This window comes from Grus americana, chromosome 24 (assembly GCF_028858705.1).
Source record: "Grus americana isolate bGruAme1 chromosome 24, bGruAme1.mat, whole genome shotgun sequence".
In the NCBI taxonomy this organism is placed as follows: domain Eukaryota; kingdom Metazoa; phylum Chordata; class Aves; order Gruiformes; family Gruidae; genus Grus; species Grus americana.
In genome coordinates, this window is record NC_072875.1 from 6,261,674 (window position 1) to 6,286,170 (window position 24,497).

The 24,497-nt window shown below is 57.0% G+C and overlaps 1 protein-coding gene across 13 annotated transcripts in view; it reads right to left on the reverse strand.

The window, feature by feature from the left end:
* Positions 1-541: 541 nt before the first annotated feature.
* Positions 542-24,497, reverse strand: part of IGSF9B (immunoglobulin superfamily member 9B) — a 43,089-nt gene continuing 19,133 nt past the window's right edge. Inside the window, exons 11-23 of one of the 13 annotated variants that reach the window (XR_008574087.1) lie at positions 23,358-23,450; positions 23,093-23,243; positions 22,634-22,757; positions 19,609-19,784; positions 18,732-18,958; positions 18,486-18,570; positions 16,908-17,069; positions 16,098-16,143; positions 13,180-14,805; positions 4,621-4,742; positions 3,938-4,181; positions 3,513-3,627; positions 542-3,420 (exon numbers count right to left, since the gene is read on the reverse strand). Coding sequence is in view for 7 of the 13 variants with exons in the window: in XM_054803213.1 (XP_054659188.1) it covers positions 3,958-4,181; positions 4,621-4,742; positions 13,180-14,805; positions 16,098-16,143; positions 16,908-17,069; positions 18,486-18,570; positions 18,732-18,958; positions 19,609-19,784; positions 22,634-22,757; positions 23,093-23,243; positions 23,358-23,450 (3,036 nt within the window). In the remaining 6 variants the exon portion in view is untranslated. Of the gene's footprint in view, positions 3,628-3,899; positions 4,182-4,620; positions 4,743-11,603; positions 11,650-12,452; positions 12,779-12,819; positions 13,068-13,179; positions 14,806-16,097; positions 16,144-16,907; positions 17,070-18,485; positions 18,571-18,731; positions 18,959-19,608; positions 19,785-22,633; positions 22,758-23,092; positions 23,244-23,357; positions 23,451-24,497 lie in introns of those variants that run through there. The other 12 variants (XR_008574090.1, XR_008574088.1, XR_008574089.1 and 9 more) reach the window with 12 other exon arrangements.

The window sequence follows — 24,497 nt, forward strand, 5'->3', positions numbered from 1 at the left end:
AAACCAACCTGCTGTGGGCGTGCACAGCAAAAGTCACCTGAAAAACACGTGGCCGATTACTCAGCAGCTCCCGACGGAAAACCAGGCAAAGCGCTTGCCCTGCCCCACTGCCTGCCTGCGACGGGACGGCACGGGTTTGATGGAGAAGGTACGAGGGACGGCACCCCACGACCACCCCCTCTGTCCGAGGGATCTCAGAGACACCCCGGTACCTACCTCTCCGTGTTACCTCCCCCGGTTTGGGGCAGCTGAATCCTGCAACACCTGCGGCGGCACAAAAACGGCACTGGAGCATCCCCACCTCGGCCACCTCGCAGGCGGAGGCACCAGCAAGGACCACCCAAAGCTGGGCTGGTGCCCACCGGACCACCAGTGGAGCCCAGGGACAAATAATTCTTGCAGTTCAGAGGCATTTTTTCACTGCGGCCCAAAGGACTTAACGAAACACATCACGTTCGCAACGTGCAAGGAGGAATCGTACGCTTACTGGTAAAGCAAGAGCCATCTACCTCAGACAAGCTTACAAAATAAGAGAGTTTGGCCCAGGAAGATAAAAATCAAGATATATTTTGCAGCATGAAAGAAAAAAAAAAAAAAAAAAAAAATGAAGCAGCAACAGCTGTGTTTGCAAACCACCAAAGCGAAACGGAGTTCAAACAGGGATGAAATGGGGGAAGCGTTTGGCATCGTCTGACACAGCTTCGATGTCCCAGGTCCGCGGGAGGAGAGAGGAGCGACCCCCTGAAGGGCATGGAAACCAGAGGGCTGGGAGAAGCGAGGAGGTTGCCAAAGCAAGAGGCGAGCCCGTCTGCCAAAGCACGGCCCGAGTCTATCGGAAGGTAACTCGGTCTAGCGGAAAAAGGAGTTAAGGATGGTTTTAGGGAAGAGCCGCTTCCACGAGGCGCCCGGGCGGGATTTCCCACTCCAGCAGCGTGGCAGGTACACGGCTGAAAGAGAGAGGGCTGCAGCTCCAGCCTCTAAAGGTCGAAGACCATGAAAAGCAGGGGGGCCCAGCGGCTCAAAACACCTGCAAAAGGAAAACAACTCTCAAAAGACTGACCCCAGCAAGCCGGCGCGCTCCGTCAACCTTCCCTGCACTCCAAGTCCTCTAGAGCTCCTTAAGACAGGACGGGGGTTACGGTCCCGAGGTAGCGACCCCAAGAGCCTGAAGACACCGCCTCGCCTGTTACGAACGGGCGTCATAAATAGTTTGGAAAGCACTCAAATGGAAAAAAACAACCTTCTGTTAGAGAGGTCGAGGCAACGAGAGCGAAAGGAAGAGCAAGTCAGCCGCGGCACGGCCAGCACAAAGCCTCTGCGTCTCCCCCCGGCCGGGGCATCCCCCGGTCCCGATCGTCACCTGTGCGTCGGGAGCAGCCGTGCGGCGAGAGCCACTGCCGCCGGCGCGCCGGCTCACCGCACCGCTGAAGTTACCGGCGAGCTGAAGTTAGCCAGGCAGAGTTTTCCCCGCTGCCAAGCGGGCAAATGGCATTAAATCAATTCAGATCCGAGCGGATTCTAGGGCAATCCCTAAAACACGCTCAAATAAAAGAAATCCACAGTCATACTGTTAGCAAAGTTGAATTCTCACTCCGATAGTTGAGGGTCTTACGTCAGGTCACTCATCGCATACTCAATAAAAAGCTCTGGTGCAGGCTGGAAAGAGAGGGGCGTTTCTACGAGACCCTCCCTCCTTCCCGAGACAAACCTGCTGACGGTTTGAAGACCACCTACACGAAGCTGTTAAAGCTCGGAAATATCTCGTTATCGATTTAGAGGATTCATTGTCAAGTGGTTCAAACCTAAGTCAGGGCTTCAAGATTGGAAAAGACGCGGTGCTCTGCTTTTCGTGGTTGCAGGTTTCCGAGCATCCTGCTGGAAAAGGAAGCACAACCTCTAAAACCAGGTTATTTCGAGGCAGAGCGATAAACAGGCTCCGACCTAAAAGCTCCCGGGGAGCGTGGCGTGGTCGGAACGCCGCATCCCGACCGCCTGGCTGAGAGCTCACGTCTTTCTCCAAACATCTAAGCCCTTTGAGGTTCAACCAGCAGCAAGAGCAATAACCAAGGCAAAGCAGAATTAAAGGCGAGATTGCGGAGAATCTCTTGGCAATTCTACCTGGGAATAAACAAAAGTTTCGTATGCAAATGGAGAGCCTGGGGCAAAAAACATGCCTACAGGCTCTTCGATTCTCCTGACGCTTCTTCTACAGCCTGAATCCACTCAAAGCAAGAATATCCACATGAAACACTCGGTATTTTATTCCCAGGCAGGCTGGAGGGTTTAGCACTTTATCGCAGAGGAAGAAGTGTGCAAACCTGGATGCAGCGGTTGATTTTACCACTTCAAAAAAAAAAAAAAATCTCTAAATATTTTAAAGGTAGGGATCACTTGGTATTAGCACTCAGCATTTACATAGCACTTGCAGTCCGTAGGTGACCAAGTGCTTGTCCAAAGTGCTCAAATATGACTTATCCCCATTTTACAGATGGGAGAACTGAGGCACAGAGAGGTTGAGTGACTTGCCCAAGGCCACGCAATCAGAGAGTGGAGGCAGAGCAGGAAAGCGAGCCCGGCTGTTCTCGGAGCGGGCTACACCTTTCCTACTAAGGTAAAAAAAAAAAAAAAAAATAAAAGGCCTATGCAATCCAGAAAACCACCGGTCGCCAAACCTACCCTAAGTATTTTGAAGAGGAAATACATTCTGGTGAAGAGTTAGAACAGCATTACCGAGAGGGGAACAGCGGGTCTCCTCGGATGGGGCAAAGGGAGGGACACAACCCCGGCGGGTGTCACAGCCTACACAGCCGGGCTGGAGCAGGAGAAAGAAGGGGAAAAACAGTGAAACCAGCAGCAACGCATTTTAAGCTGACGCGAAACGCTGGGCTTAGCTTTGCGCGGTCGCTCCGAGGAGCCATCCATCTCCATCCGCAGAGCTGGGGATTTTCCAGCCGCTCTCGCCTGGGCTCAGCATCTGCCGACGGAGGCTTTTGGGACCACGCAGCCAAACCCCCTTCGCTCACGCGCCTGCGGCGGCGTCTCCCCGTTTTGCAGTTACGAATAAAGATTACAGACGTTACGTAGTAAGAAATCGCGTTACTACACAGCACTGAAGAACATTTGCCAACGATATACGGAGTGTCGGGAAGAATTAATCAAAACCGCCCTCATCAAAAGTGAGACATATTGTACTTGGGGGGGGGAAAACACCCTTGGATGAAAACAGTCCCATACCTGCGTGCTCGCGCAGCGTTGAGTACGCGTTAACAAGGTTCAAATGCATTTGCACAGACAAATGGTGATTTCTCACATCTCAGACCGATTGGGAGGCTCAGGGTCTTTCTGGTTTTCCCTTTCAGAGATAGGGAAGGAAAGATGTCACGGATGGTTCTGTTGCTGTTATCTTCACGTAAAGGGAGGCTGGGAAGGGGGAGGCAGGGAGATTTTCACAATTACAGCTTTCCTGGGATTATTTGGTCGTGTTTTTATCATAATCAGATTCATGGGATTACCAGTTCCCGTCTGGGTTGTTAGTTTCTTGTCAATTAATTACACCCTGTGTCATTTAATTTCTTCCGGTGACTGAGGGCCAGCTGCTCAATTCCACACTTTCTCCCTAAACGCGTGCTGCAGAAGCAGATGTCAAAAGCTCCGTCTATGCCTTTTAACCCTAGAGATCTTTTCTGAAACCGAGGTGCGATTCCCCCCCTTCCCACCCCACCAAAGCCGTCCGGGCTGGGGGGGAGAAGCGGATCTGAGGAGCGTCCAGCCCCACGCATCCTCCCCGTCCCCCCAACCTGCCCCAGGATCCCCCCAGCTCATCCCCACCACAGCCTCCCTGCAGAGGTGGCAGCGTAGGGGCGTCCCCCCCCGCCCTCGCATCGCCTCCGTCCCCCGGCAGCGTGACGTTGGCTCCCTCCACCCCCTCCTGTTTAACCTTCTCGGGCCAGCGCTAGGCTAAAGCAACGTGGCGTGCCCGCCGGTGTCGTCGTGGTCCACGCTGTTGAGAATGGCTGTCTGGTCTTCGGGGAGCTGCCGGTGGCAGAGGTCGTCCTTCAGCGCCGAGAGACGGGCGAAGGGGTCCTGACGAGGGTGTCTCTTCTTCTTGCGGAGGCAGACAGCTTCGTCAGGCCACAGTACCTGAGAGCTGGGAAGGTGCTGAACCTGGGAGGCAGAGCCGTCTGGGGAGGGGGAAGAAAAGGTAGATGGGACCAGAGCCGGCAGCTACCGGCAGCGCCGGCGGCAGGCAGAGCGCTTTGCGTGCCGTAAAAGGGAGGTTACGGCAAGCCTGGCCCCAAACCCGGCTGCTTGGCGAGAGGGAAGCACGTTGGGCATCAAGGAAAATTAAATTAGCGCTCCAAAATAAAATCTGAAATAAATCCCTAGAGATAGGAGACGCATGGAAGGGGAACTCTGTCTGGAGGCAGGGGAGGATCAGGGGAGGGACAGCCTGCGGGTGAGCAGCCCGGGGAGCCATCCTTTTGGGGGGCAGGGGGTGAGGGCTGCACGCAGGCATGGGCTTGGGGACCCCCCGGTGCTGGAGCCAGCAGGGACCTGCCCGAGCTCTGCCACGGGGGGACAGAAGGATGCTGTTGGGGACCCCGGGGTCCTCGCACTCACTGGATTGTTTTCTGGATTTCGAGGAGCCCTTGGATGACTTTTTGGGCTTCTTTATCCGCTGGTATTTCAGAGCTTCGAGCCTCTCAGGTGCAGCAGCGTCCCCGGACGGAGATGGCCGTTTTCTAGGAAGCAAAAGCAGACAGGTGCCGTCAGTGGCTCTCAGCCACGCTTGGGCCTCCGGACGTCCCCGGCGGGGGATCGGTCAACCCCAGCCAGCTCTGCCGTGGAAAAGGAAAAGGTAAAGGTGAGAAACCCGGGGCCGAGGGAGCGGGGCCAGCCAGGCGTGCTGGAGCGCAGGGCGGGAGGAAGCGAGGCGCCCGTGCGTGCCGCTCTGCGGGGTCCCCGCCGTCCCCCTACGTCTCCTCCGGCACCGCAAGCCCGGCCGGTCCTACCGGCAATATCCAACGCCAGCCCCGCAAGAGAGCTGCCGGCACCCCAGCTCACCTGCCTGCCATGCCAGCACCGCTAAACAAAAAAGGACGGGGCAGATCCTATGTCCGATAAGGCATTTCTGGGAAACGGTGGGAAACCCCTTGGGATGGAGAGAGAGGAAGAGACAGGCAGAAGCGGCACGGCAGCATCGAGACGGGCACCATGAGCCACCCGGGGCGGACAACACCGGCGCCACAAACAGCAGGGAGGCAGGATTCTGCCTGTTCCCGCTCCCACGGCCAAAAAAAACCAGGGGCCACACGACAGACAGGGACAAAGGGCACACGCCGACACAGCCGGGAGCGGTACCTCGTTCCCAGGTCCCTGCTATAAGCAACAACAGAAACGCAACATCGTGGGAGCGTCTGCTCCTCAACACCGAGAGGCTGGGAGCTGGGTTTTCTTGCCCTGCAGGACAGGACGCTGAAATGAAAACACTGACAAGGTTTTACTGCAAGGAACGAGGAGGAGACTTGCAAAAGGGTGTTTCCTGCAGCAGAGCCAGCAGTTGTAAGTGATAGTTTTCTGCCCTTAACCCCTGAGTAACTCTTCTACAGCAACCAGCTCAAGGTTAAGAGGTCTCCCCTTTGCAAAGGGTTTTTTTCCTCTACTTTCCTCACTGTACCCGTTTTTCCCATCCAAGGATCGGACAGAATGACTGCTGTGGAGAGCAGGGCAGTAGAGGAAAACCTTCTCCTTAGGAGAGCGGTCGGTCCAGCTCTCACCTATAACACATCACGGCATCCCTCCCTCTTGCTGCTTTCCCATTTCCTTCCCCCTCTCCATTTTACTTTCACGTCCCTCCAAGTTGCACCGACACCAAACGTTGCAGAAGGAGATGTCTGAGTCAAAGCAGCCGAGGCCGCAGGTAACAACCTGGGATCAACCCGAGTCACCACAGAGCAACCTGCACACAAGGTGCCCAGAGATGACAGGGGAAGCATCCACAAAGCACCTGTCATTGCAATAAGGGCAACACTCGAAGCCAGGCTCCGCAGAGAAAAGCCTGGAGATTTAAACCAGCGTGCTTCTGACAAGCCTGTCCTACCCTTCAGTGGAGGAGATGACACTCTTCTGCTCTCACCACTCAATCGCCGGAGGTCAGCGACCAAACCTTTTCAAAACAGCCACGCAGAGGACAGCGCTGATGGCAACTCCTGCATCTTCAGGCGCCCGTGACCGGGGCAGGGATCAGCAAACCCTACGAGCCATGAGCTCTTCACAAGGCAGCAGCGCGAGCAGGTAGAAGAGTCACCTTGACTGACTGCAAGGAGGCAGCATCAGTGTATTCAGACTCCTGCTTTGTCACCAAAAAGCCACGGCCAAACTCATCCACCTCATTCCTGGTCTATCAGTAAGGTACGACTCATCCAGTGTTGCAAAACCTCTGCCAGTGCCGGCAGGAGCGGCAGCAAACGGGCAAGCACGCACGCTCAAGCGTGGAGCCCCAGCACACCCAGGCTGAGGTACAAAAGCATGTCCACGTACGGTGAGTTTGGAGCTTCTCGTCTCCCTTGGGTTTCAGGTGGAGCCTCTCCGGCACCAAAGACACCCCGCAAGCTTTCCTCTGCGAGTCCCCACACGTGCCACCGCTGCAGAGAATGCGGCGCGATAGCAACGCTTTACGTCTGAGATCCCAAGCGGCTGCCGGAGCGGTGATACTTCAGCTGGAGAGGCACAGATGAAGAGCTCCCAAGGGATTTTTCCCCCTTGGGGAGCAGAAGGGGTTGTTTTTGAAGATGTGTACGATTGCAAAGCTGCTCAGTTCTGCTAGCAGCATTGGAGAGCATCAAGAAAAGTGCAGTGTGAATCGATGAAGCAGCTGGGACACAGCAGATGCAACAGAAACCCAGACACCGGGTATAGCAAAGCCCTTTTTCATGTTTCCCATCGCAACAGAGACGTTGAGGCGTGGATGCTCCCAGCAGAGCAGCACAGCAGCCGAAGACAAAGTAACTCATTAGACAAGCTGGTAGTCCTGCTGGCTGGATCCAGGTGAGATCTTTCCCTCGACGTTTACAAGCCCGTTCAGTTGCAGCGCTTAAATGCCTTCTTCCCAAGCGCAACCAGCCTCTCACGAGAGATTCCGCGAGTTGCGGCTCCGAGTTCTGTTGGGGCACTACGCGCTGAGCTGCGCCAAAGCCGCTGGGCTGCACCCCGTGCATGTGCTGGCTCAGAAAAAGACCACAGTGACCCAAAGGGGACTTCCCTACTTGAACAGTCAATAGCTGGCTTTTCCCATTTATATCCACCATTCTATCATTTGCACAATAGTTCTTCACGTAGGTACTTGGCTAACGGTGACCTCGACTGCTCCAGCCCCAGTCCATCACCCATGGAGCTCATGTGTGCCAAGTCCTGGACGTCGGCAATCCTGCCACCATCCTGCCCATCAGCATCTGCCCTCTACTACCTGTTCCCACCACCCAGACAACTTTGCTAATATTATTAAAGCTCATCTTGTAAAAGGCTCTTGTTCTTCCCAATCTTTTTTCCTTCTAAGAAGATGCTACTGTGGCATGTTGACAAAATTAGACAGATTTACGCAAGGGATTATGAGGAAATTGCCTGAAGCTCATTTCCACTAGTTCTCCATAATTGGACTTATATTTTTACACACAAACATAAACAGCGAGCGCACTGAACCCATGTGTCACCATAAATACTGTCTGACCTCTGGCAAGGAAGAGATACAAAGGAGGACAAAACAATGCTACTCACCAGCCAAATTTTATCTGCTCTACCCACCCTTTATTTCTTCAAAGGACTCCGATTTTTCAAATTAATTTTCATTTTAAGCTCAGCCAAAAGCCTCTTCCTGCCCCCAGAGTTAGCATTTTGGGCAGCTGCCCATGCACGAGAGAGATCTTGAACACCAACAGACGAGAGGTTCAGGGAGGCAGGCAAACTTCTTCCAGAGACTTCAGTGTAGAGCAAAGGAGCTTCAAGAAGCACACATGAATTCCTAACACAAGCCTTCCACGAGGCACCACCAACACTCGGAGCAGCAGTTTTCCTCAAGCCTTCAAAGGACAACCCTTCTGTATGAGTAAAGGTCTCAACGGCATGGACAGAGAGGTACTGGAAAGGCTGCAAAGGTACTGAGGGACCCCAGAGAGCGCCAGGACGGCAGGAGGTAGCTAGGGGAGAAGAGCTATCCAACCCAACACACATCTCGGCTCCTCTTCTTCAAATGTCTTTCCACATACGAAGCAAAGATGTAAGGGAGAAGGCCCATGAAAGCATCACTAACCTCTTTCCATCCAAAAGGGGGAACCCATATAAATGAAGGGTCCTGGACATTCAAGGGCGCAATACACGTATTTCACCTCATGGAGGTCTCAACACACATTCCCTATGTCCTTCTCTCCTTGAGTCAAGACATTGACATCCAGGAATAGTTTGGACGTGTTAGAGCATCCACTTGGACCAGTTAGAGCATGCACTAGGACCAGAGCCCACTGTGTCTCAACCCTTCATCCTCCTCAGACGAAGAGATCAATTTGCCTACACCAGGCTCAAGTACTGTGCGATCCCATGAGACGTCCCGCAAGTCGGAATTCCCCCTCTGCTCGGAGGCAGCCCTGGCTGCTGCCTCCATCCCCGGAACGCCATCGCGCATCGCTTGAGATCCTTCAGCGCGAGAGATGCTAGAGAAACGCGGCGGTGACGGCCCCTTGCCCCAGAGCTGCTGCTCCTGCTGCCAAGGCACCGCAATGAGGGACGAAGGGGCTGGTCACAGCGGGGAGCACGCTGGAGAAGGGGGTCCCTTCTGTCTGCAAACACCACAACTCATCTACACAACGGACTTCACCATGCTGACGGGAGAGGAGCGGGGAGGAGAGAGGGTGAGGGAAAAGGGGCCGGACTGGAGAGGAAGAGGGGTTACAGTCATGGGGAAGGGAGGGGAGAGAGGAAGATAAATGAAAAACAGGAGTGAGAAAATATATAAGGAAATTAAAGAGACTGAAAAGAAAAAAATAATAATAATTAAGAAAGAAAGAAAAACGCACTCAGACAAGCGGACTCACAACTTCTCCAAGCGGGAGGAGGCATGAAACACATGCAGAGGATCAGCACATGGACGTCTTTAAAGGGGAACCTGTTTTCTTTCAAGCGGGGAGCGAGGGGTGCTCCTCCTCCCGCACGCCTGGCGCCGACGTCCCTTCGTCACTCAACACTACGCCATGGCCAAGCCCCCGAACTCCCGGTGTTGGCAGCTCTGCCCCAGCAAGGTGGGGGCCGGGGTGGCCGCCCAGGGCAGGATGCGGTGCCGAGGGGCAGGGGAGCTTGGTGCCTTGTCTGTGGTTTTTGGGTTTCCCTCTGCAGGGAGACGACAGCCCCCTCTTCCCCATTAGGAGATGCATCGCTGGGCGCTGCGTCCAAAGAGAAGATGATGGGAAAACTGCTCGTGCCGACTCAGGAATGGCATTATTTATCCCTGCCCATCGGTAAAAACTACCTGACCTTCACCTAGCAAAAGCCACCGTGCTGTAGCTGCCACCAAGCCTGCAAACTGCCTCCCCCTCTCCTCCTCTCAGCTTTTATTACTGCAGTACAGAAATCTGGCTGGTCTGGTATAAAATCCCTGTGCTCTGCACGCACTGACAATTTTATGACCCCAAATCATCAAGAAATTACTTGGCTGGGCTCTTTACAGGATTCCTCGCTTATTAAAGCGAGATTTATTCTTCTGGCTTCCCCTTTTTGGGGATGACGACTCTGGAGTTGCTCCTGCCGCTCCAACCCCCGGCAGCATCTCAGCGTAGGACGCACGGCTGCTCTTCAGCAAGTGTTCTGTGACCCAGCTCCTGAAGCTCCATCAGCTCGTGGCACCCAGCGCCAGAGACAGGAGCCAGCCAGGATCTGTGCAAGAGCCACACCAAACTCAGACGTGAGCCTGGACTCACCTCTGCTGTGCTAAAGCCACATTTACTCGTGTCCCTAACGCTCCTGGAGTAGGGAAGCACTACAGAAAAAGAATAGAGAAAGAGCCATGTCCTCGCTGAGGGCTCCCCCATTTCTTGAGAAGTCTGGCCCAGCCTAGATCTCACCAAGGCTCGGTGCTAGCTTTGCTCCTCATGGGACACCCTGCTCTGGGATCGGCAGGGGAAAACAGAAGGCGGTGGCCAAGCGCTCAAGAGCTTTGGAGGATGCAAGACTCAAACTAGAAGGGCTCTGCCATACCAAGAGAATGGCTCCTCCGTGGAGCACGTATCCTGTACCTGCTCCCATCACTGTGACACAACACTCCTTCCTCACCCCAGGACAGCCCTCCACATCAGCTGGAGGAAATTCCCTCTCCTGGAAACAGCTACCTGATTTCTCTAGGCATCTCATCTCTCTCTCGTGAGGCTCTTCTCCAGTCCAACAAGGCTCCTCAGGCTGTTAGGAGAGCATCAGACAGGACTTTGACTCTTCCCATGCAAGGCAGCAAAGCTGAAGCTTTTCTAAGACCTGTCCTAAGGAGGCTTGGGCACAGCCAGGCCCTAGAAATGGTCCCATCTGCAATCCCACCTCTCCCTTCATAACCAGCTTGAATGACAGCCAAACAGGTCAGCATTCCCAATCCTTGGGGTCAGGAATGATTATTATCCCATCTGACTTTAGCAGTTTTAGTGACATTCTCTGCTTCTAAGGTCTGAAAACCATCTCCCGATTACTCCATCCCAGTTCCAGGGATGCCATGCCCATGGCCATCTAGGAAACCGGCCCCACGAAGGCAGCCCGAGACGTATTTTCTTGGGAGAGTCTTTCAAGATCTGCTTAGGGCTGTTTAATCACAGCTGGGTCAGAAGAAGTCTCAAAGATTTCTCCAAGGAGTATTTCAGAGAGGGAGGACTTTCACTATGACTACACTCGTGACAGGAACGATAAAACACCTCACCAGCAGCCTGAAACTGTAGGTACGCTGCTGCTAACCATACAGTCCATCTTGAAATAAAGACTTCTCCCATTTTCCATGATTGAGGAGACTTGCAAAAAAAAAAAACAAAACCCACAAACCAAAAACCAAAAAAAACCAAAACAGATCCAGGTACTGACAGGAACAAAATTCTCCACGTCCTGGACTGCAACTGGAGACTGATTTTTGGAGCCTCACTTCGAGAGCGCTGTCTGCAGCTGGTTGCTCCAGATGCGGCTATTTTACCTGGCTCCAGGGGGTTGGCCATGAGCTCCTCCTGGTTTGGATCTTCCGGGACAACCCCACCTCAACACGCATCTCCCTAACACTGCGCAACCCTTGCGCCACGCAAGCCCTGCCGGGGCTCTCCCAAACCTCAACATGAAGACACGGCTGCCACCACCGGGCTCTCCAGCCCCACCGCCTCCCCAAAAGCAGGGGAGCACAGCGTGCTGCTGGGAGGGGAAACCCAAAAGCCACAGAGACTGTGCGTCCAGAGGTGTTTCCTAGTGTTTTCGGATTCCTTATTCCCCTTTAAAGGAAGAGATGGTATTGGAAAAGCCCCTTCCGTGTCCCCTCTCATGCCCCGCTCCCGGCCACCCTCCACAGCGCCCACACCATCCTTTCGGACATGGATCACCCTTACCTATTGAGCTGAGGAGAAGCTTGTCTCGACAACACTGCCCAGATAGCTGAGATTAATCAAAAACAAAGCAGTTATCAACACCCGCAAGGAGCCGAGCTCCGCAACACATCAGCACGTCAACAACTCCAAAGGAAAAGGAGGGAAAGAAACCAAACCGAAACACAAACGAAACGAGGCTGGAGAAGAAAGGGGGAAAAAACAGAAGAAAAAGGAAAAGAAGAAACGAAAACAATAATCAACAAAGCAAATGGATACACTGCATAAAAGCACGGACAACAGTGCTGCTCTAACACGGATCTGTCCTGGAGCTGGGTCTCCTTGGGGTGCCCTGGCTAGGAGACGTGGACCTACGTCTACATGCTTAATGGCATTGCTCCGTAGCTGTGTTTTCCAGAGGCACACAGAAGTCCTTCCAGGCTCGTTCAGCTCCTCTCCCTCCCCATCGTCTCCCCTGAGCCCTCCTTCCTGAGCCATGCCAGATAGTTTTTCTAAGGCCATAACGCTTCCAGGTACCAGAGGGCGGGAGTGAAATGCGGAGGGCGCTGCGGGGTGAAACGCTGCCTCCCCCCTCCCCAAAACACACGCCTCTTCTCCGTACGCCTCCGACCGCGCCGGCTCCGCGGGGCTGCGTGCCCCGGCCCCCCGACTCCTCTCTGCCGCAAGCCGGAGAGGGGGGGTTTGACCCCGCCAGACAACAAGCCGAAATGAAGCGAGACGAAAGGATGGGACGAAAGCACGGCTACGGGGTCTAAGGTGCTGTGAAAGACGGAGGGAAAGAGAAGAAATACAGAGAGAGAGAGAAAGAGAGAGAGAGAGAGAGACGCTTTTTGCCTGGAGCAACCCTGGTACCTGGAAAACCAGCCGCTACTGTCTAGTGCAGCCACATCCCTCTTTAGGGCAGGATCTGAGCGTGCCGGCAGCCTCCCGATCTCCGCTGGGGTTAGTTTATTTTTATTTTTCCTCCTCTCCTGACATGCTGCTGGTGTGGCTAAGTCCTTGATCTCTCCCTGCCCGCGTCCTGGGGCTGCAGCATCCCTTTTGCAGGTGGGGCGGTGACCGTGATAGCTGTTTCTGTCATGCATTAAAGCTCTCTAGACTCCGCGGGAAGGAAGAGGAGGAAGGCAGAGGCGCGGCGGCGGCGGCCCTAACGTTCGAAGAAAGCCAAGAGCCAGTAGCTAGAAGAGGAAACAACCGCCAGTGACACCAGGACACTTACCTACGCGAGCCGGGAGCCAGGTCTTTGCACGCCTGGGAAACGGCCCATAGCCAGAGTCACGGCACTCCCAGGTTCCCAAGGGAGCGGCCGGGGAGGAGGCAAGCGCGCCGCCGGCACCGGGAAGGTCGCCTGCCTAAAACCCAGCTCTCTCGGGCAGCGGCCATGCAACCCGCGGCACCAGCCTCTTCCTAGCAAAGCCCGCGGGACACCGTCTCCAAAAGGGATGCTGCAGCGCGCCCAGAGAGACCCTACGAGTTGGGATGGCGATGGTGGGGAGGGAGTCAGAGGGAGCGGGTGAGGCAGGGTGGGGGAAGCCGGGAGGGGGCCGGGGGGGGGCACCACGGGGGCTCACGCACTTACCCCGTGGTGGCTACCGTGGTGGATGTCGGCTCCGGTTGGAGAATCTCCTCGCCGGCCCTCCTCGGAGAGGGGATGTCTCCGAAAACATCCATGGTGTCCACGGGCAGGGAGGAGCCCTGGGAGCCGGAGTAGCCGGTGGCCAGGGAGGCGAAGGTGGCGGTAGGTCGGTAGCTGGGGCTGCCTCCCCGGCTGCTCGGCGCGGGGGATCCCGTCGACGGCGTGGACTTGCGGGAGAAGCTGACCGCCGCGGGGGGCTGCAGGGTGATCTCCGACACCTCCGCCTGCTGGATGAGGCCCGGCCGGGGCCGGGCACGGGCGGTCAGCTCCGGGGAGCTGTTGCGGGAGCTGAGGGGGCTTTGGGTCAGAGGAGAAAGCCTCGAAGGTTGTAGCACCACCTGATGTAAACTGGGCTCAGCCCTCCTGACCTGCCGAGGGCTGGGCCGAGGTCGGGGTTGGGGCTCGTACCACCTGGTGTCCAGGCTGAATGTGCTTGTGCCGCTGGGGCCGACGGGCTCGGACGGTTCGTGGTAAGGCAACACGGGTATGCCCATACCTTGGCTGGTATGTCTTAGCTGCCCTTGACATCCCATGGGTTGCATAGGTTTGTCCTGCCACTTGGTGGTGGTGGGCACGGAAGGTTGACCCCTGCCCGGTGACTTGCCGGTCCAGCTCTTTGGTGCCTCCAGGGGCAGGATGCCCGGGTAGGACGCGGGGACCACCTGGAGGGAGGAGGGAGGCGGCCCCCGAGGAAGGCAGCCGGTGGGCTGGGAGCCCTCGGCCGCCTCGCAGGGCTGGAGCTGGTGGGGGAACGGCGCGGGGGCCGGCTCCAGGCTGCCGAAGGGGAACTCGGCCCTGCCCCAGGGCTCGGGGGACCGGCCCCCCGTGGGGGTCTGGGCAAGGGGCAGCGTGCTGTTGGAGGCGTTCTCCCCGTTCTCCTCGGGGATGGTGGGGTGTCCGAAGGGCCCCTCGGGGGGCAGCGGCGGGGAGGACATGACCGAGCTCAGCGGGCTGACTTCTGGCATGTAGAAGGGCGGCGGGTCCACCTCCCCGGGGCTGCTGCTGCTGAGGTAACCGTAAAACTGGTGGTGGAAAGCCCGGGGGGCCGGCGGGCGGGCCTGGCCGGTGGCCTGCAGGGCGCCGGGACCCTCCAGTGCCCGGTGGAACCGGGGGCTGTATGCTGGTGGCTGAAGGTAGGACTCCTGGCTGGAGGAGAGAGGGGTGAGCTGGGCTTTCAGGGCGGTGACGGAAGTGGGGACGACAGGGTCGTCGTTCTCCTCGTCCGACTGCCTGAACTCCGGGTACATGTCCGTCTCCTCCACGAAGGGGAAGCCCTCGATCCGCCGTGTCTTCAGGGAGGGCTCCATCTCCGCCGGGTCCATGACGAAGCGGCCGTCCGGCCCGCGGCTGATGAGCTCGATGGGGGTGGTGGCCTCGGCTTCGGCCTCTGCCTTGGAGACGCTGTACTTCTTGCTGCTGATGGCTCGCTTGGTCTTCTTGTAAAGGGAGAGCTCCTTCTCCTTGGTGGGGCTCAGCATCCGCTTGGCCTGCGGGCCCTGGTCATCAGAGGACTCCGAGGGGGGACGAAGCGTGCGGATGCTCTCGGGACTCACCTTGCCGGAAGACAACCTGGACCACAGGGGAGAAAAACCGAGAGAGGGGACGGTCACCCGGAGGGGAAAGGAGTTGCTCTCGCCCAGAAGAACCGCCGGCCGGATCCAGAAAACAAAGTGCTACCAGCTCTCAAAAGAGGAACCACTGGGAGAAATCTGGGGGGGCTAACCAGGACAGCAGAGCCTTGCCTGGCCGCGGCACATCATCCCCGCTCCTCAGGAGTGGAGCCTGGCACGCACGGCGTCTCCCCCAGGGCAGACAGCTCCCACTGACGCCTCGCAACAAGCTCCACCAACACCTTGCAACAAGCTCCATGGCCCCAGCAGACAAAAGACAAGACCCTTCTGACTCCTTCAGAAGTTTCCTACATTAACCTGAGCTATCCACACCCAGGAAAGGCCCTGAGAGGAGCGACGCCAAGGCAAACGTCCCCTCCTGCAGAACACACCATCTCACTTGGATGCTGACAGATCGTTCCAAACCAACTTTTCCCCTGCTCTGAACACTCAAATTTAAGGCTGAGTGCCTCAAAAGGCAGAGAGAATCAGAACAGTTCACTCATCCCCCTATCCAGAAAGCCTCAGACAAACAGGATGGCAGCGCAAAAGGTAGCAGATCCACCAGAGATGATGCAGGCACAGTTATTTCAGCACAGTGGATGAACCGAAAAAAGCAAGATTAAGATCCACCAGTACTGGGACATTTTATAATGGTCCAGGAGCCAAAACATGAGGCATCCACATCTTGGACTCCCGCGCTCACATCAGGAAGATGCTCCCACTGTTTAGCAGCTATACATCCTTTTGATGGGCTCTGCAAGCACCATGACCCGCCACCTTTGGGCACATGTGGAAAGAGGCTTCGGCGGGGCACTCTTCATGGGAAAAGAAAAGAAATGTGTGTAAGGTTCTCTGAATTTCCCATGAAAAAAACCAGAGCCAACAGAGAATGACTCAAAAACTACACTGAGCTTGCACGAAGGACTCCATACGCAGCAGGCTAGCCCTTCTCCTAAGGAGCCTCTTCAAGCTGGCTGTGTAATTGAGTTCCACCAGTCAACTCCAGCTTTGGTCAACGTCCATAGATCCACAGGGTCGTCTCTTAGCTCAAGGCTTGCCGCGCTTGTCCCTGCTGCTTTCTTTTCCAAAGCCCATTGGTCTCTTGTGAACCTCTGTGTTCCCACAAGTTCAGGGAACACCAAAAACAACCAAACAAGGTCAGACATTTCCATTTGAGCCTTGCAACAGCTGTAGGAAGGAGGCACCTTGAAGACCCACAGCCTGGTGCCGCATCTAAGAGATACTTACGGGGACTCCAAACTCTTCCTGCAGTGGGTGATCGAGAGAGGAGGGTCTGGAAGAGAATAAAAAGGGGAAAGAAGAGAGAACGCTAAGGAGACGCAACACAACAGAGACAAGACAAACTCAACATCAAGACCACAAAAGACACTCAACAAGAGGCCAAGGTTTCATTGCTCCAGTGCTTTAATGGTTGCTGACAACAAACAGCTCCCGTCACAGGGTCCTGCCCGTCCTGCTGCCGCAGACTCGCAGGCTAGAGGAGAAGGAGCCGATTCCCTTGCCCTCTCCGGCTCCCCGGCTGCCCTTTTCCCTACCGGCCCCTCCTGCATGGCGGCTGCAGTCCCAGCTTTCGGGAAGCAGAGCTGCAAGGGTCTCCTTTGCGGGGGTCTTCTCTAGCCTAGTGCGGCCGTCGGGCACTGCCCGCTCCGGGTTGGGTAGAGCTGGGCAGGAAGCAGCTGGAGAGCCCAGCTCCGGGGGGACCTCGAGGAGGTGAGCGGTCCCCCCCATCTCTGGTCCAGAGAACGCCCCAGCCCTAAACCCCCCGGCTCTAGGAGTTATCACCACGCGAGAGCGCTCCCTCGGAAATCCCAGGCTAGTTTCTCTGTCGCCTCTTCACCCACCCTGCCTCTCCCGCTCCCGACCACGGGCGCTTTCAGGCACAGCCGAGGGATGAAGTCAGGGCTTCACCTGAGGACGCGCACGGACGGAAGAAGAGACAGACAGGGAAGAAGGTTACCACCACAACACGACCAGGGAGGAGAAACGAGGAGGAGGAGGGAGGGAGGGAGGAAGGAAGCGCGCCGGGGACGGACTCACCTTTCTTGCGCTTGAGCTTGCGTTTGCGTTGCTTGTTGACGAAGCAGGCGGCGAGTGTGCTGAAGAGGATGGCAGCAGCCAGGAAGCAGATGGTGGCAACGATGCCAGCCAGCACCGGGCGGGCTAGACCCTCGTCCGTCAGGTCAGGCTGAGGGAATACGTCTGGGGGAAAAAACCACAACAATCAGGCGTTATGCACACACCCCTGCCTGCCGCCTTCCCCGGGGACGTACCACAGCGTGAAGGCGACTGGTACCAGCAGTGACAATAAATAAGTGAAGACCCTGCTTCCAGCCCGGCCCACCCGCGGAGAGCAGTCAGCGCTGCTGCAGGCCACTGCCAAGGGATGTAGCGACCTCACAGCAGATAAAGCTTTTTGTCTTGGCCAACGGGTCCCCAGGGGAAAAGCTTCCATGCCACACAAATACGCATTTAGGTACAAGTGCACACGACTGCAGCAAACCTGCAGTTATCTCCTGGCCCAATAACCCGCTGCAGCTCAGGCTGTAGCAACATAAGGTATTTTCCCTTGTGCATCAGCACAACATACTTCACCTCTTCAATGAAAACCGGGCTCCGAACCCTCATCGCACCCCTTCGCTAACAACAAGCGCGTCCAAAGCGCCAGCAGACCTTAGCTGCGGCCATTTGGGGATGCAAACCCTGCACACACCAGCGCTGCTGCCGCGGCACTTGCACGCAGGGTCAGCGCGCATCCGCCTGCCGGGAACACCGGCTTTCAGCCTGGGAGAGCAGCTGCCTGGGGCCAGGGCACACGCACGCCCCGCGGGCGCTGCCAAACCTCATCAGAAAAATGATGTGAGAGGAGTAAGGGCAGGCAAGCAGGCAGCCTGCAGCAGGCAGGCTCTCCGCACCGCGCCAGCACCACTTGGGGGCAGAGAGAGACCGCGCATCCCTGCGCGCAGCAGAGCTGGGTGGCTCCTCGGCTTTTTCAGGAGAGCCGTAAAAGCAGGGTGCTCCGCATCCCCATCGCCTTCTGCGGCCCATGCCTTCCCCATCGCAATCAGATCCCTTTGTCTCTGTCCCTTGCTCAAGGAGCATCCTCCGAGCCGGACCAGGGTACAGGGTACACGCGCAAGCTGCGGCGTGTTGCAGTCGCCCGTTGCAAAGCTTTTTTCCCCTTGGACTCTGCACTGCAGTGCTACGTTTCCCTCTCTGCACCTTTCATTCCTATTTCCAGGCTGCGCAGTGCCCGGTCGGAGCTTTGTTCTCCAGGCACCCTGCAGAGCTGAGATGTGTTGCCACTCTGCACCAGAGGATGCCCGACAACACTGCGCTCCGCGGGAAGGACTAAATGGGGCGGTTTGTCCTCGCCCGCTCTGAGTGCTGCTGGGCTGTTTGCATCGGGAGGCGGCACGGGGCCAGCAGCGTGCCCAGGACACTGATCCTAACCGTGCGCCCATCAGCCCAGCTCACAGCCTGAGCACCTCAGGTAAAAGCACAAAATCCAGCCGTCGCTGTCGTAACTACTGACGCATGACACGAGCGCTAGCCCAGGGACCTGCAGAAGCAGAGATGCTCCCACAGCTGGGGGTAGAAGGAAGAGCCACCCCTTACCTGTACTGGACACGCCAGCAACGTTGCTGGGTTCGCTGATGAGATCCTGCATGACCGCCAGGACCCGGAACTCGTACCAGGTGTCCTGAAACACCAAGCACATCCATCAGGTCCCCCACCGCAGCCTCCAACCTTGCCCAGCTGCTTGAAGACCCCAGCACGGGGACCGAGCCACACTAAAAGCTTTCCCAGAGCTGCAGCAGATGGTGCAACACCAGAGGTATGGCGTGGGCAGCCCCTGCTTACCTGGGACAAGTCCTTGGCAAAAAACTCGCTCTCGGTCCCCGGGATGCCATCATCCAAGATCTCCCACCTCTCCGCAACGCGGAACTCCATGATGTAGCGGTCGATGGGGAAGCTGTGGTTAGCGGGAGGAAGCCACGACAAGAGGACGCCTTGCTGTGTCCGGTTGGCTGTTAGGCACCTCGGTGGGGTAACCAACACCAGAGGCTCTGGAGTTGTTACAGGGAATGCTGGAGATAGAGCAGATGGGACAGGGGCACCTTTGAGATGGGGCGAAGGGAAGCGCAGAGGATGCTCTCCCACACGTGCCCCATCGGTGGCGGACAGACCACCATGGCAGCGGCAGTTCCCACCTTCCAGGAGTTTAGGACACATCTCGGACGTGCGCTCTCTTATCTCAGAGATAGGAAAGCGGCTTTTGAAAAAAGCAGGGGACCAACGATACAGTGACTCCAAGAAAAGGGGCACAGCGTTAGAAAAACCTCCTGCTTCCTCCCACCTCCGCCGGAGACAGCCCCGAGGCAGGTACCAGTGCGAGGCCCTTAGTGTTAGCTCCCGCTCTGAGCCGCACACAAGTGATTTTGTGCTCTATTAATACCTCCTGACCCCAGCTGAACTTAAGGAAGATCTGAAAGGTGACTGGTACAGTACAGTTCTCCCATGTTGTCTCTTAGGACAAGCTTTCAGGAGCCTCACACATCCAGCAAAGTCTACAAGCTTTACCCAGGACCCTCCATGAACTATCTTCTCTGTGGCTGCTGACCATCATCTCTGCTCCCAGCAGATAGGACACGTGGACCAAGGCAAAGGGCCACTTCTCTCCACGGACCTCCTGAATCTCCTTCCCCCCCCGCTCCCCTTGTGCCCGCGGAGGACCTACCTAGAGTGTTCACAGTGACCACCTCACTGAAGGAGCTGGTGCCCAGCTTGTTTTGAGCCAAGACACTGAACTGGTACGCAGTCTCCGGTTCCAAGGTATCCACCAGTAGCCAACTGGAACCAGCTGGCACAGGGAGAGACAGCCAGTCATGGGGACCAAACTGGGCTCTCTTCATCCTGCCGAGAGAAAAGGGAGCATCCTCAGGGACGGTGCCTTCGACAGGGAGGACAAAGAGGCAGCATTAACTTCTCGAGCAAAAATGGAGCTTTCCCGAGCGATGGTTTGGTTTGACAGCAGCGATGCGTATGGATGTGGGGCAGCCGCTCGCCACCCAAGAGCTGGCTCGGGGACAGCACACACGAGGACTGCCAGGCGCGGGGCGCCGTCCCGTCGTGCCACACCAGCATCCCCCGGCTCACACGGACATGGCTACCGGCCCTCCCCTCTGCCGTGCACCACCTGCACCCTCCAAGCAGGGTCAGGGACAAGAGCAGTGCCAACAGCCCCGCTCTGAGGTTATCTCCTAAAGGCTGGAGTGGAAGCCGGTGCGTTTTTACTCTGGTGAGTAAAAGGGGACAGCTGGAGCAGAAGGTGGGTCCTGTTCCCATTTACACCTCAACAGCTCCCGAGCCAGAGTCAAGCTTTCCCTCAGCTGTAGCCCTGCACATGCAATCCCACCACAGACGTTTAACTACGTTGATGGTTTTGCCACATTTGCACAAGTCAGGGGCTGCCAGCACCACCCAGGGCATAACTCGGGGTTTAGCAGTGCGGCAGAGGCACTTGTGGGGAGCACAGGACGCAGCCTTTCTGAAGAGGTCTATAACCCTCAAAGCCAGGGTGGAAAAAAAGCTCCCAGAGCCGTCCCAGCGCGACTCCAGCACACACGAGCGTGCAGCCAACTCCACGAGCCTTAACCTCGCCGGGAAGCACCACGGTGAAAGAGCCCCACGTCCTGAAGCGGCGTCACCGCGCTGCAATGATATTGCAAGTATCGGTGCTCGTATTAGAGAGATGCTCTAGGGAGTCTCAGCCCTCGGCTGCAGGTTTTGGTGGTGTCCGCGGAGGATTTGGGAAGGATTACTGCAGAAGGTCTATTCTGCATAGATAAGTGGGCATGTCTATAGCTCCCAGCATACAGACAGGTAAGTCCACCGAGTAGGAAGTAAGAGACGGAGGAAAAAAATAATGCCGCTGTATAGGGAGCAAAAGGTGAGGCAGGAGAAGCAGCAAGCTATGGAAACAAGCAAGTCGGTGGAGAGCCATGCACGTGCAGCGTGCCTCCACCAAACTGCGCGGCTGTGGGCAGGAAAGCCTCCGTACCACCGCAGCTCCGGCTGGGACCACAGCTCCCAGGATCCCCCGCCGCCACAGCGGAGGCACGGAGGGCAGCTCCGTCGCCCGAGTGGGTTTCCCTGCTGCATTTAACCCCCACCGCCTTCGCATCCCTTCTCCCCAGTGCTGCTGCGGGTGGGTGCGCAACGGCAAGGGGCTGAGGGTGGGGAGAGCAGAGGGTAATTGCAGCACTAATCGCCTCTGGGCACAGGAGACCACCCTTGCCGAGGAAGAACGCATAGGCAGGAGGGATGCTGCGGTGGCCCTGGCTGTCCCCGGGAAGCAGGTTTTGTATTTCAAGCATCAACAACCGCGTAAGCGAGAGGAGAGCATGGGCTCCGCAGGAGGCGAAGACATGTTTTCCTCGAGCATCCCATAGCCACAGCAGGAAGGAAAACGCACGCCCTCCAGCCGGCCAGCTCTAGATGACCCAGCACGGTCCCAGATCCCTGGTCCCAGGGCTCGCACTGCACAGTCAGGACCAGACGGGTCTCTGCCCCTCTCTTCCAGGTCCCCCCCCCAGCACCCTGGGAATTCCCTGAGGCAGGCTGGGTGCAAACATCCTTCCCTGTCGCTGGCTGCTCTCCCCCAGCGTGGGGGCTGGAAGAACCTCGAGGAGGCAGGAACCCGGCAGCACCAGCAGCAGCTGCCCTCCCTCCAAGGTGAGACACGTCTCCAGAGCAGAGAGGCTTAACCACTCCTTCCCAAGGACATTTTCATCAGAGCAAGGTCTGCACCGCTCCCCTCGCTCCCTCATTTTTCCCCTCTGCTTGCTCCATTTCTGCTTCTTTCCATCTCCCGACAGACTGCCCAGCCCCATCCTGCCACTGTCCAGCCTTGGAAATCGTTACAGGTAGCATCTACTCTATCTCCACTCTATCAGCAGTCTCCATCAGGGTAAATTAAGACAAGGAAGGAAAGAGAGAGCAAGAAGAAAGGCTGAAGAACGTCAGCCCAGGCCTGGGAAGGCACCATCCTCTCCACATTTGCAAGGACAGCTCTTCAGAAGAGGAAGATAAGAGCAAATGCAAAGCTTAAAGAAAACCCCGACCTCGCTGCAGCTACATTTTGCCCTCCCCTGCCCTGGGGAAAAGCCGGCAGGGCTGAGCCCAGCCCCGTTGCGGGAAGGCAGGATGCACCCGCTGGCTGTGGGTACTGGCTAGGGCAGGCTGGCACAGAAGCTACGGGAGCAAAACCCCACAAGGCTCAGACCCAGCCGGCATCTCATGGAGGCTGGTTGTGAACTCAGCCAGGATTTAACCACCTCCAGGGAGCTGCAGAGCAAGGAGAGATCATTTCTGCTTAGTCACAGCTCTTCCAGGACGCACTCTATAAAGGTTGCATTTTCCATCCTCTCCCTGGCTGTTAAGCTTCATAAACAGTTTATCTTGAAATTAGATGCCAGAGGCAAAATTACACGAATGCAAAGCGTCTCCCTTGCACCATAAGCAGACTAAAACCTGCTGGGGCAGACGAAGGTACCGGCTAGCACAGAAGGGAGACGAAACACAGGACCTATGTGATCCCACCACCACCCATCTCTCCGAGGCACCAAACGGGTGCTCAGCCCTGTAATGCCCACGGGCACTGAGCCGGGCACCCTCACCACCCTCCTCCCCCTCGCTGCTCGAAGCTCGGGTCGGCTAGGAAGGAAAAGAAGCAGAGAGCAAAGCATGCCGGGATGACTCACAGAGGGCCGTACCAAACTGAGAAAGTCTGCTCGTATCCACCGTCGTAGCCGGGCTCCCAAGAGACGTTGGCTGAGGTCATGGCGACCACGACGTGCACGCTGGTCGGGGCGTGAGGGCTTGTGCCTGCGGGGAGAGAGGGAGGGGGCTGAAGGGGAGAAAAACCACACGCTGGCCGGCAAAGGCAAGGGGGCTGCTCCCGGCCGTGATTCCAGGGAACTCCTCCTGCACCAAGCAAAGGCCACCTGGAATTTCGCTAGAAATAGCAGCGGGACAGCTGTGTCCACAGGCGGCCAAAATAACGGAGCAGGAAAAGGCAGCACCACTGGTAAATAGGATTTAAAGGAGACACTGCTTTTCACGGGAAGCACCCCCATCTCCTGCCTTACCCACACGCTGCCTGGGGGACCCCACCCAGGGACGCTCCACCCCCGAGGACCCGTCCCCCGCCCTGCCCATACCTACGACAGTAAGGTGGGTGCTGGCAGTAATGCTTGCGACGACGTTGGTGGCGACGCACTCCCACTCGCCGTGGTCGTCTTTGCCGAGGGAGCGGATCTGCAGGGTGCCGCCGGGCAGCGTGTTGTGCTTGCTCCTGCTGGGCTTCCCTACCTTGGGCAAGGAGCCGGGGGGGGGGGAGCCGGGCAAAGAGAGAAAAAAAAAAAAAACGTGACTCAGAAGCGGGTTGCGGGGCAGGGCGAGGCGGCAGCGGGGTCACTAAGCTACCTGCGCGGCCCAGGGGACACCGCCGGCCACCAGCAAGGGATCTGGTCTCTCCGGTCGTGGCAAGGCAGACGGTTGCCCCATTTTCGAGACGACCTGGCGGGGCAACGCAAGAGGCACGCGTCAGGGAGGCTGATGCTCAGCACTCGCACACAAGCGGAAAAAAAACCCCACGGCACTCGCATGGACACCGAGCCCTGCGCCAGGGCTCAACCTCCAGCATCCAAAGCTGAAACCGCTGCAGAGGAAGGTGCACCGGCCGCCCCCAGGAAACACCCTCCCAGGCCAGGGAAGGCACCACTTGCCCCAGGAGATGCCCAAACTGCCCCTCAGCCAGAGGCAGAGGAGAAGCAGGACCCTTCACGGCAGAGGTTTGGGCAGCAAGGGCCCCGCGGGGACGCAGGTGGATGGTGTGCGTGGAGGTGCCCGGGAGCTCTCAAGCCAAGCGGGAAGATGGATCTCGTAACAACTCATGTCTACACCCATCACCCAAAGTTGCGCAAATCCCATCTTGTCCTGAGTCCTCTTCAGCTGTTCTTCACGCAGGGGTCTCTGCCGATCGACATGGGGACCCGTGGCTCAGTGCCGTGCAGGATGAGCAGAGGAGCAGACAGGCACGTGGGGTTAGCAGAGCCAAGCCCAAGTCTTCAGGAGTCTTTCAAGAGACTGGTCAGTGCTGGTGGGCTGCTGGGGAGCGAGTGAGCTGGCTTCCGCCACTGGAAAACTGAGCCCAGCCCAAGCTGGAGTCGTGGGGGATAAGCCCAGAATCATGACATGAGGAGGACTGCCAGAAGGCACAAGAGGAGTTGAAAAGAAACCTAAATAAGAATGGTGAGGGTAGAGGGAAGAAAAATAAGATGGAGAAAAAGACTAAACGGCCAAGAAGTTTTAGGTAGGTCACTGGTCTCTTGCAATCTGTGCAAGTCATGGTCCTCCTCGTGCTGGTAAAAGGAACTCAAAGAGATCCAGCATCTCACGCTGCAAGGACTGAGGACGGTGCCCACTGGGTGACACAGGGACCCCGCTCACTCTCATGAGCCCTAAGAAGGGGACGGGAGGCTTGGAGAGAAGATCCCGACAGGGGGACAAAGAACCACCCTGCACGGTGGCTTTCCCGTGGGAACAGTGAAGATGGGAAGCAAA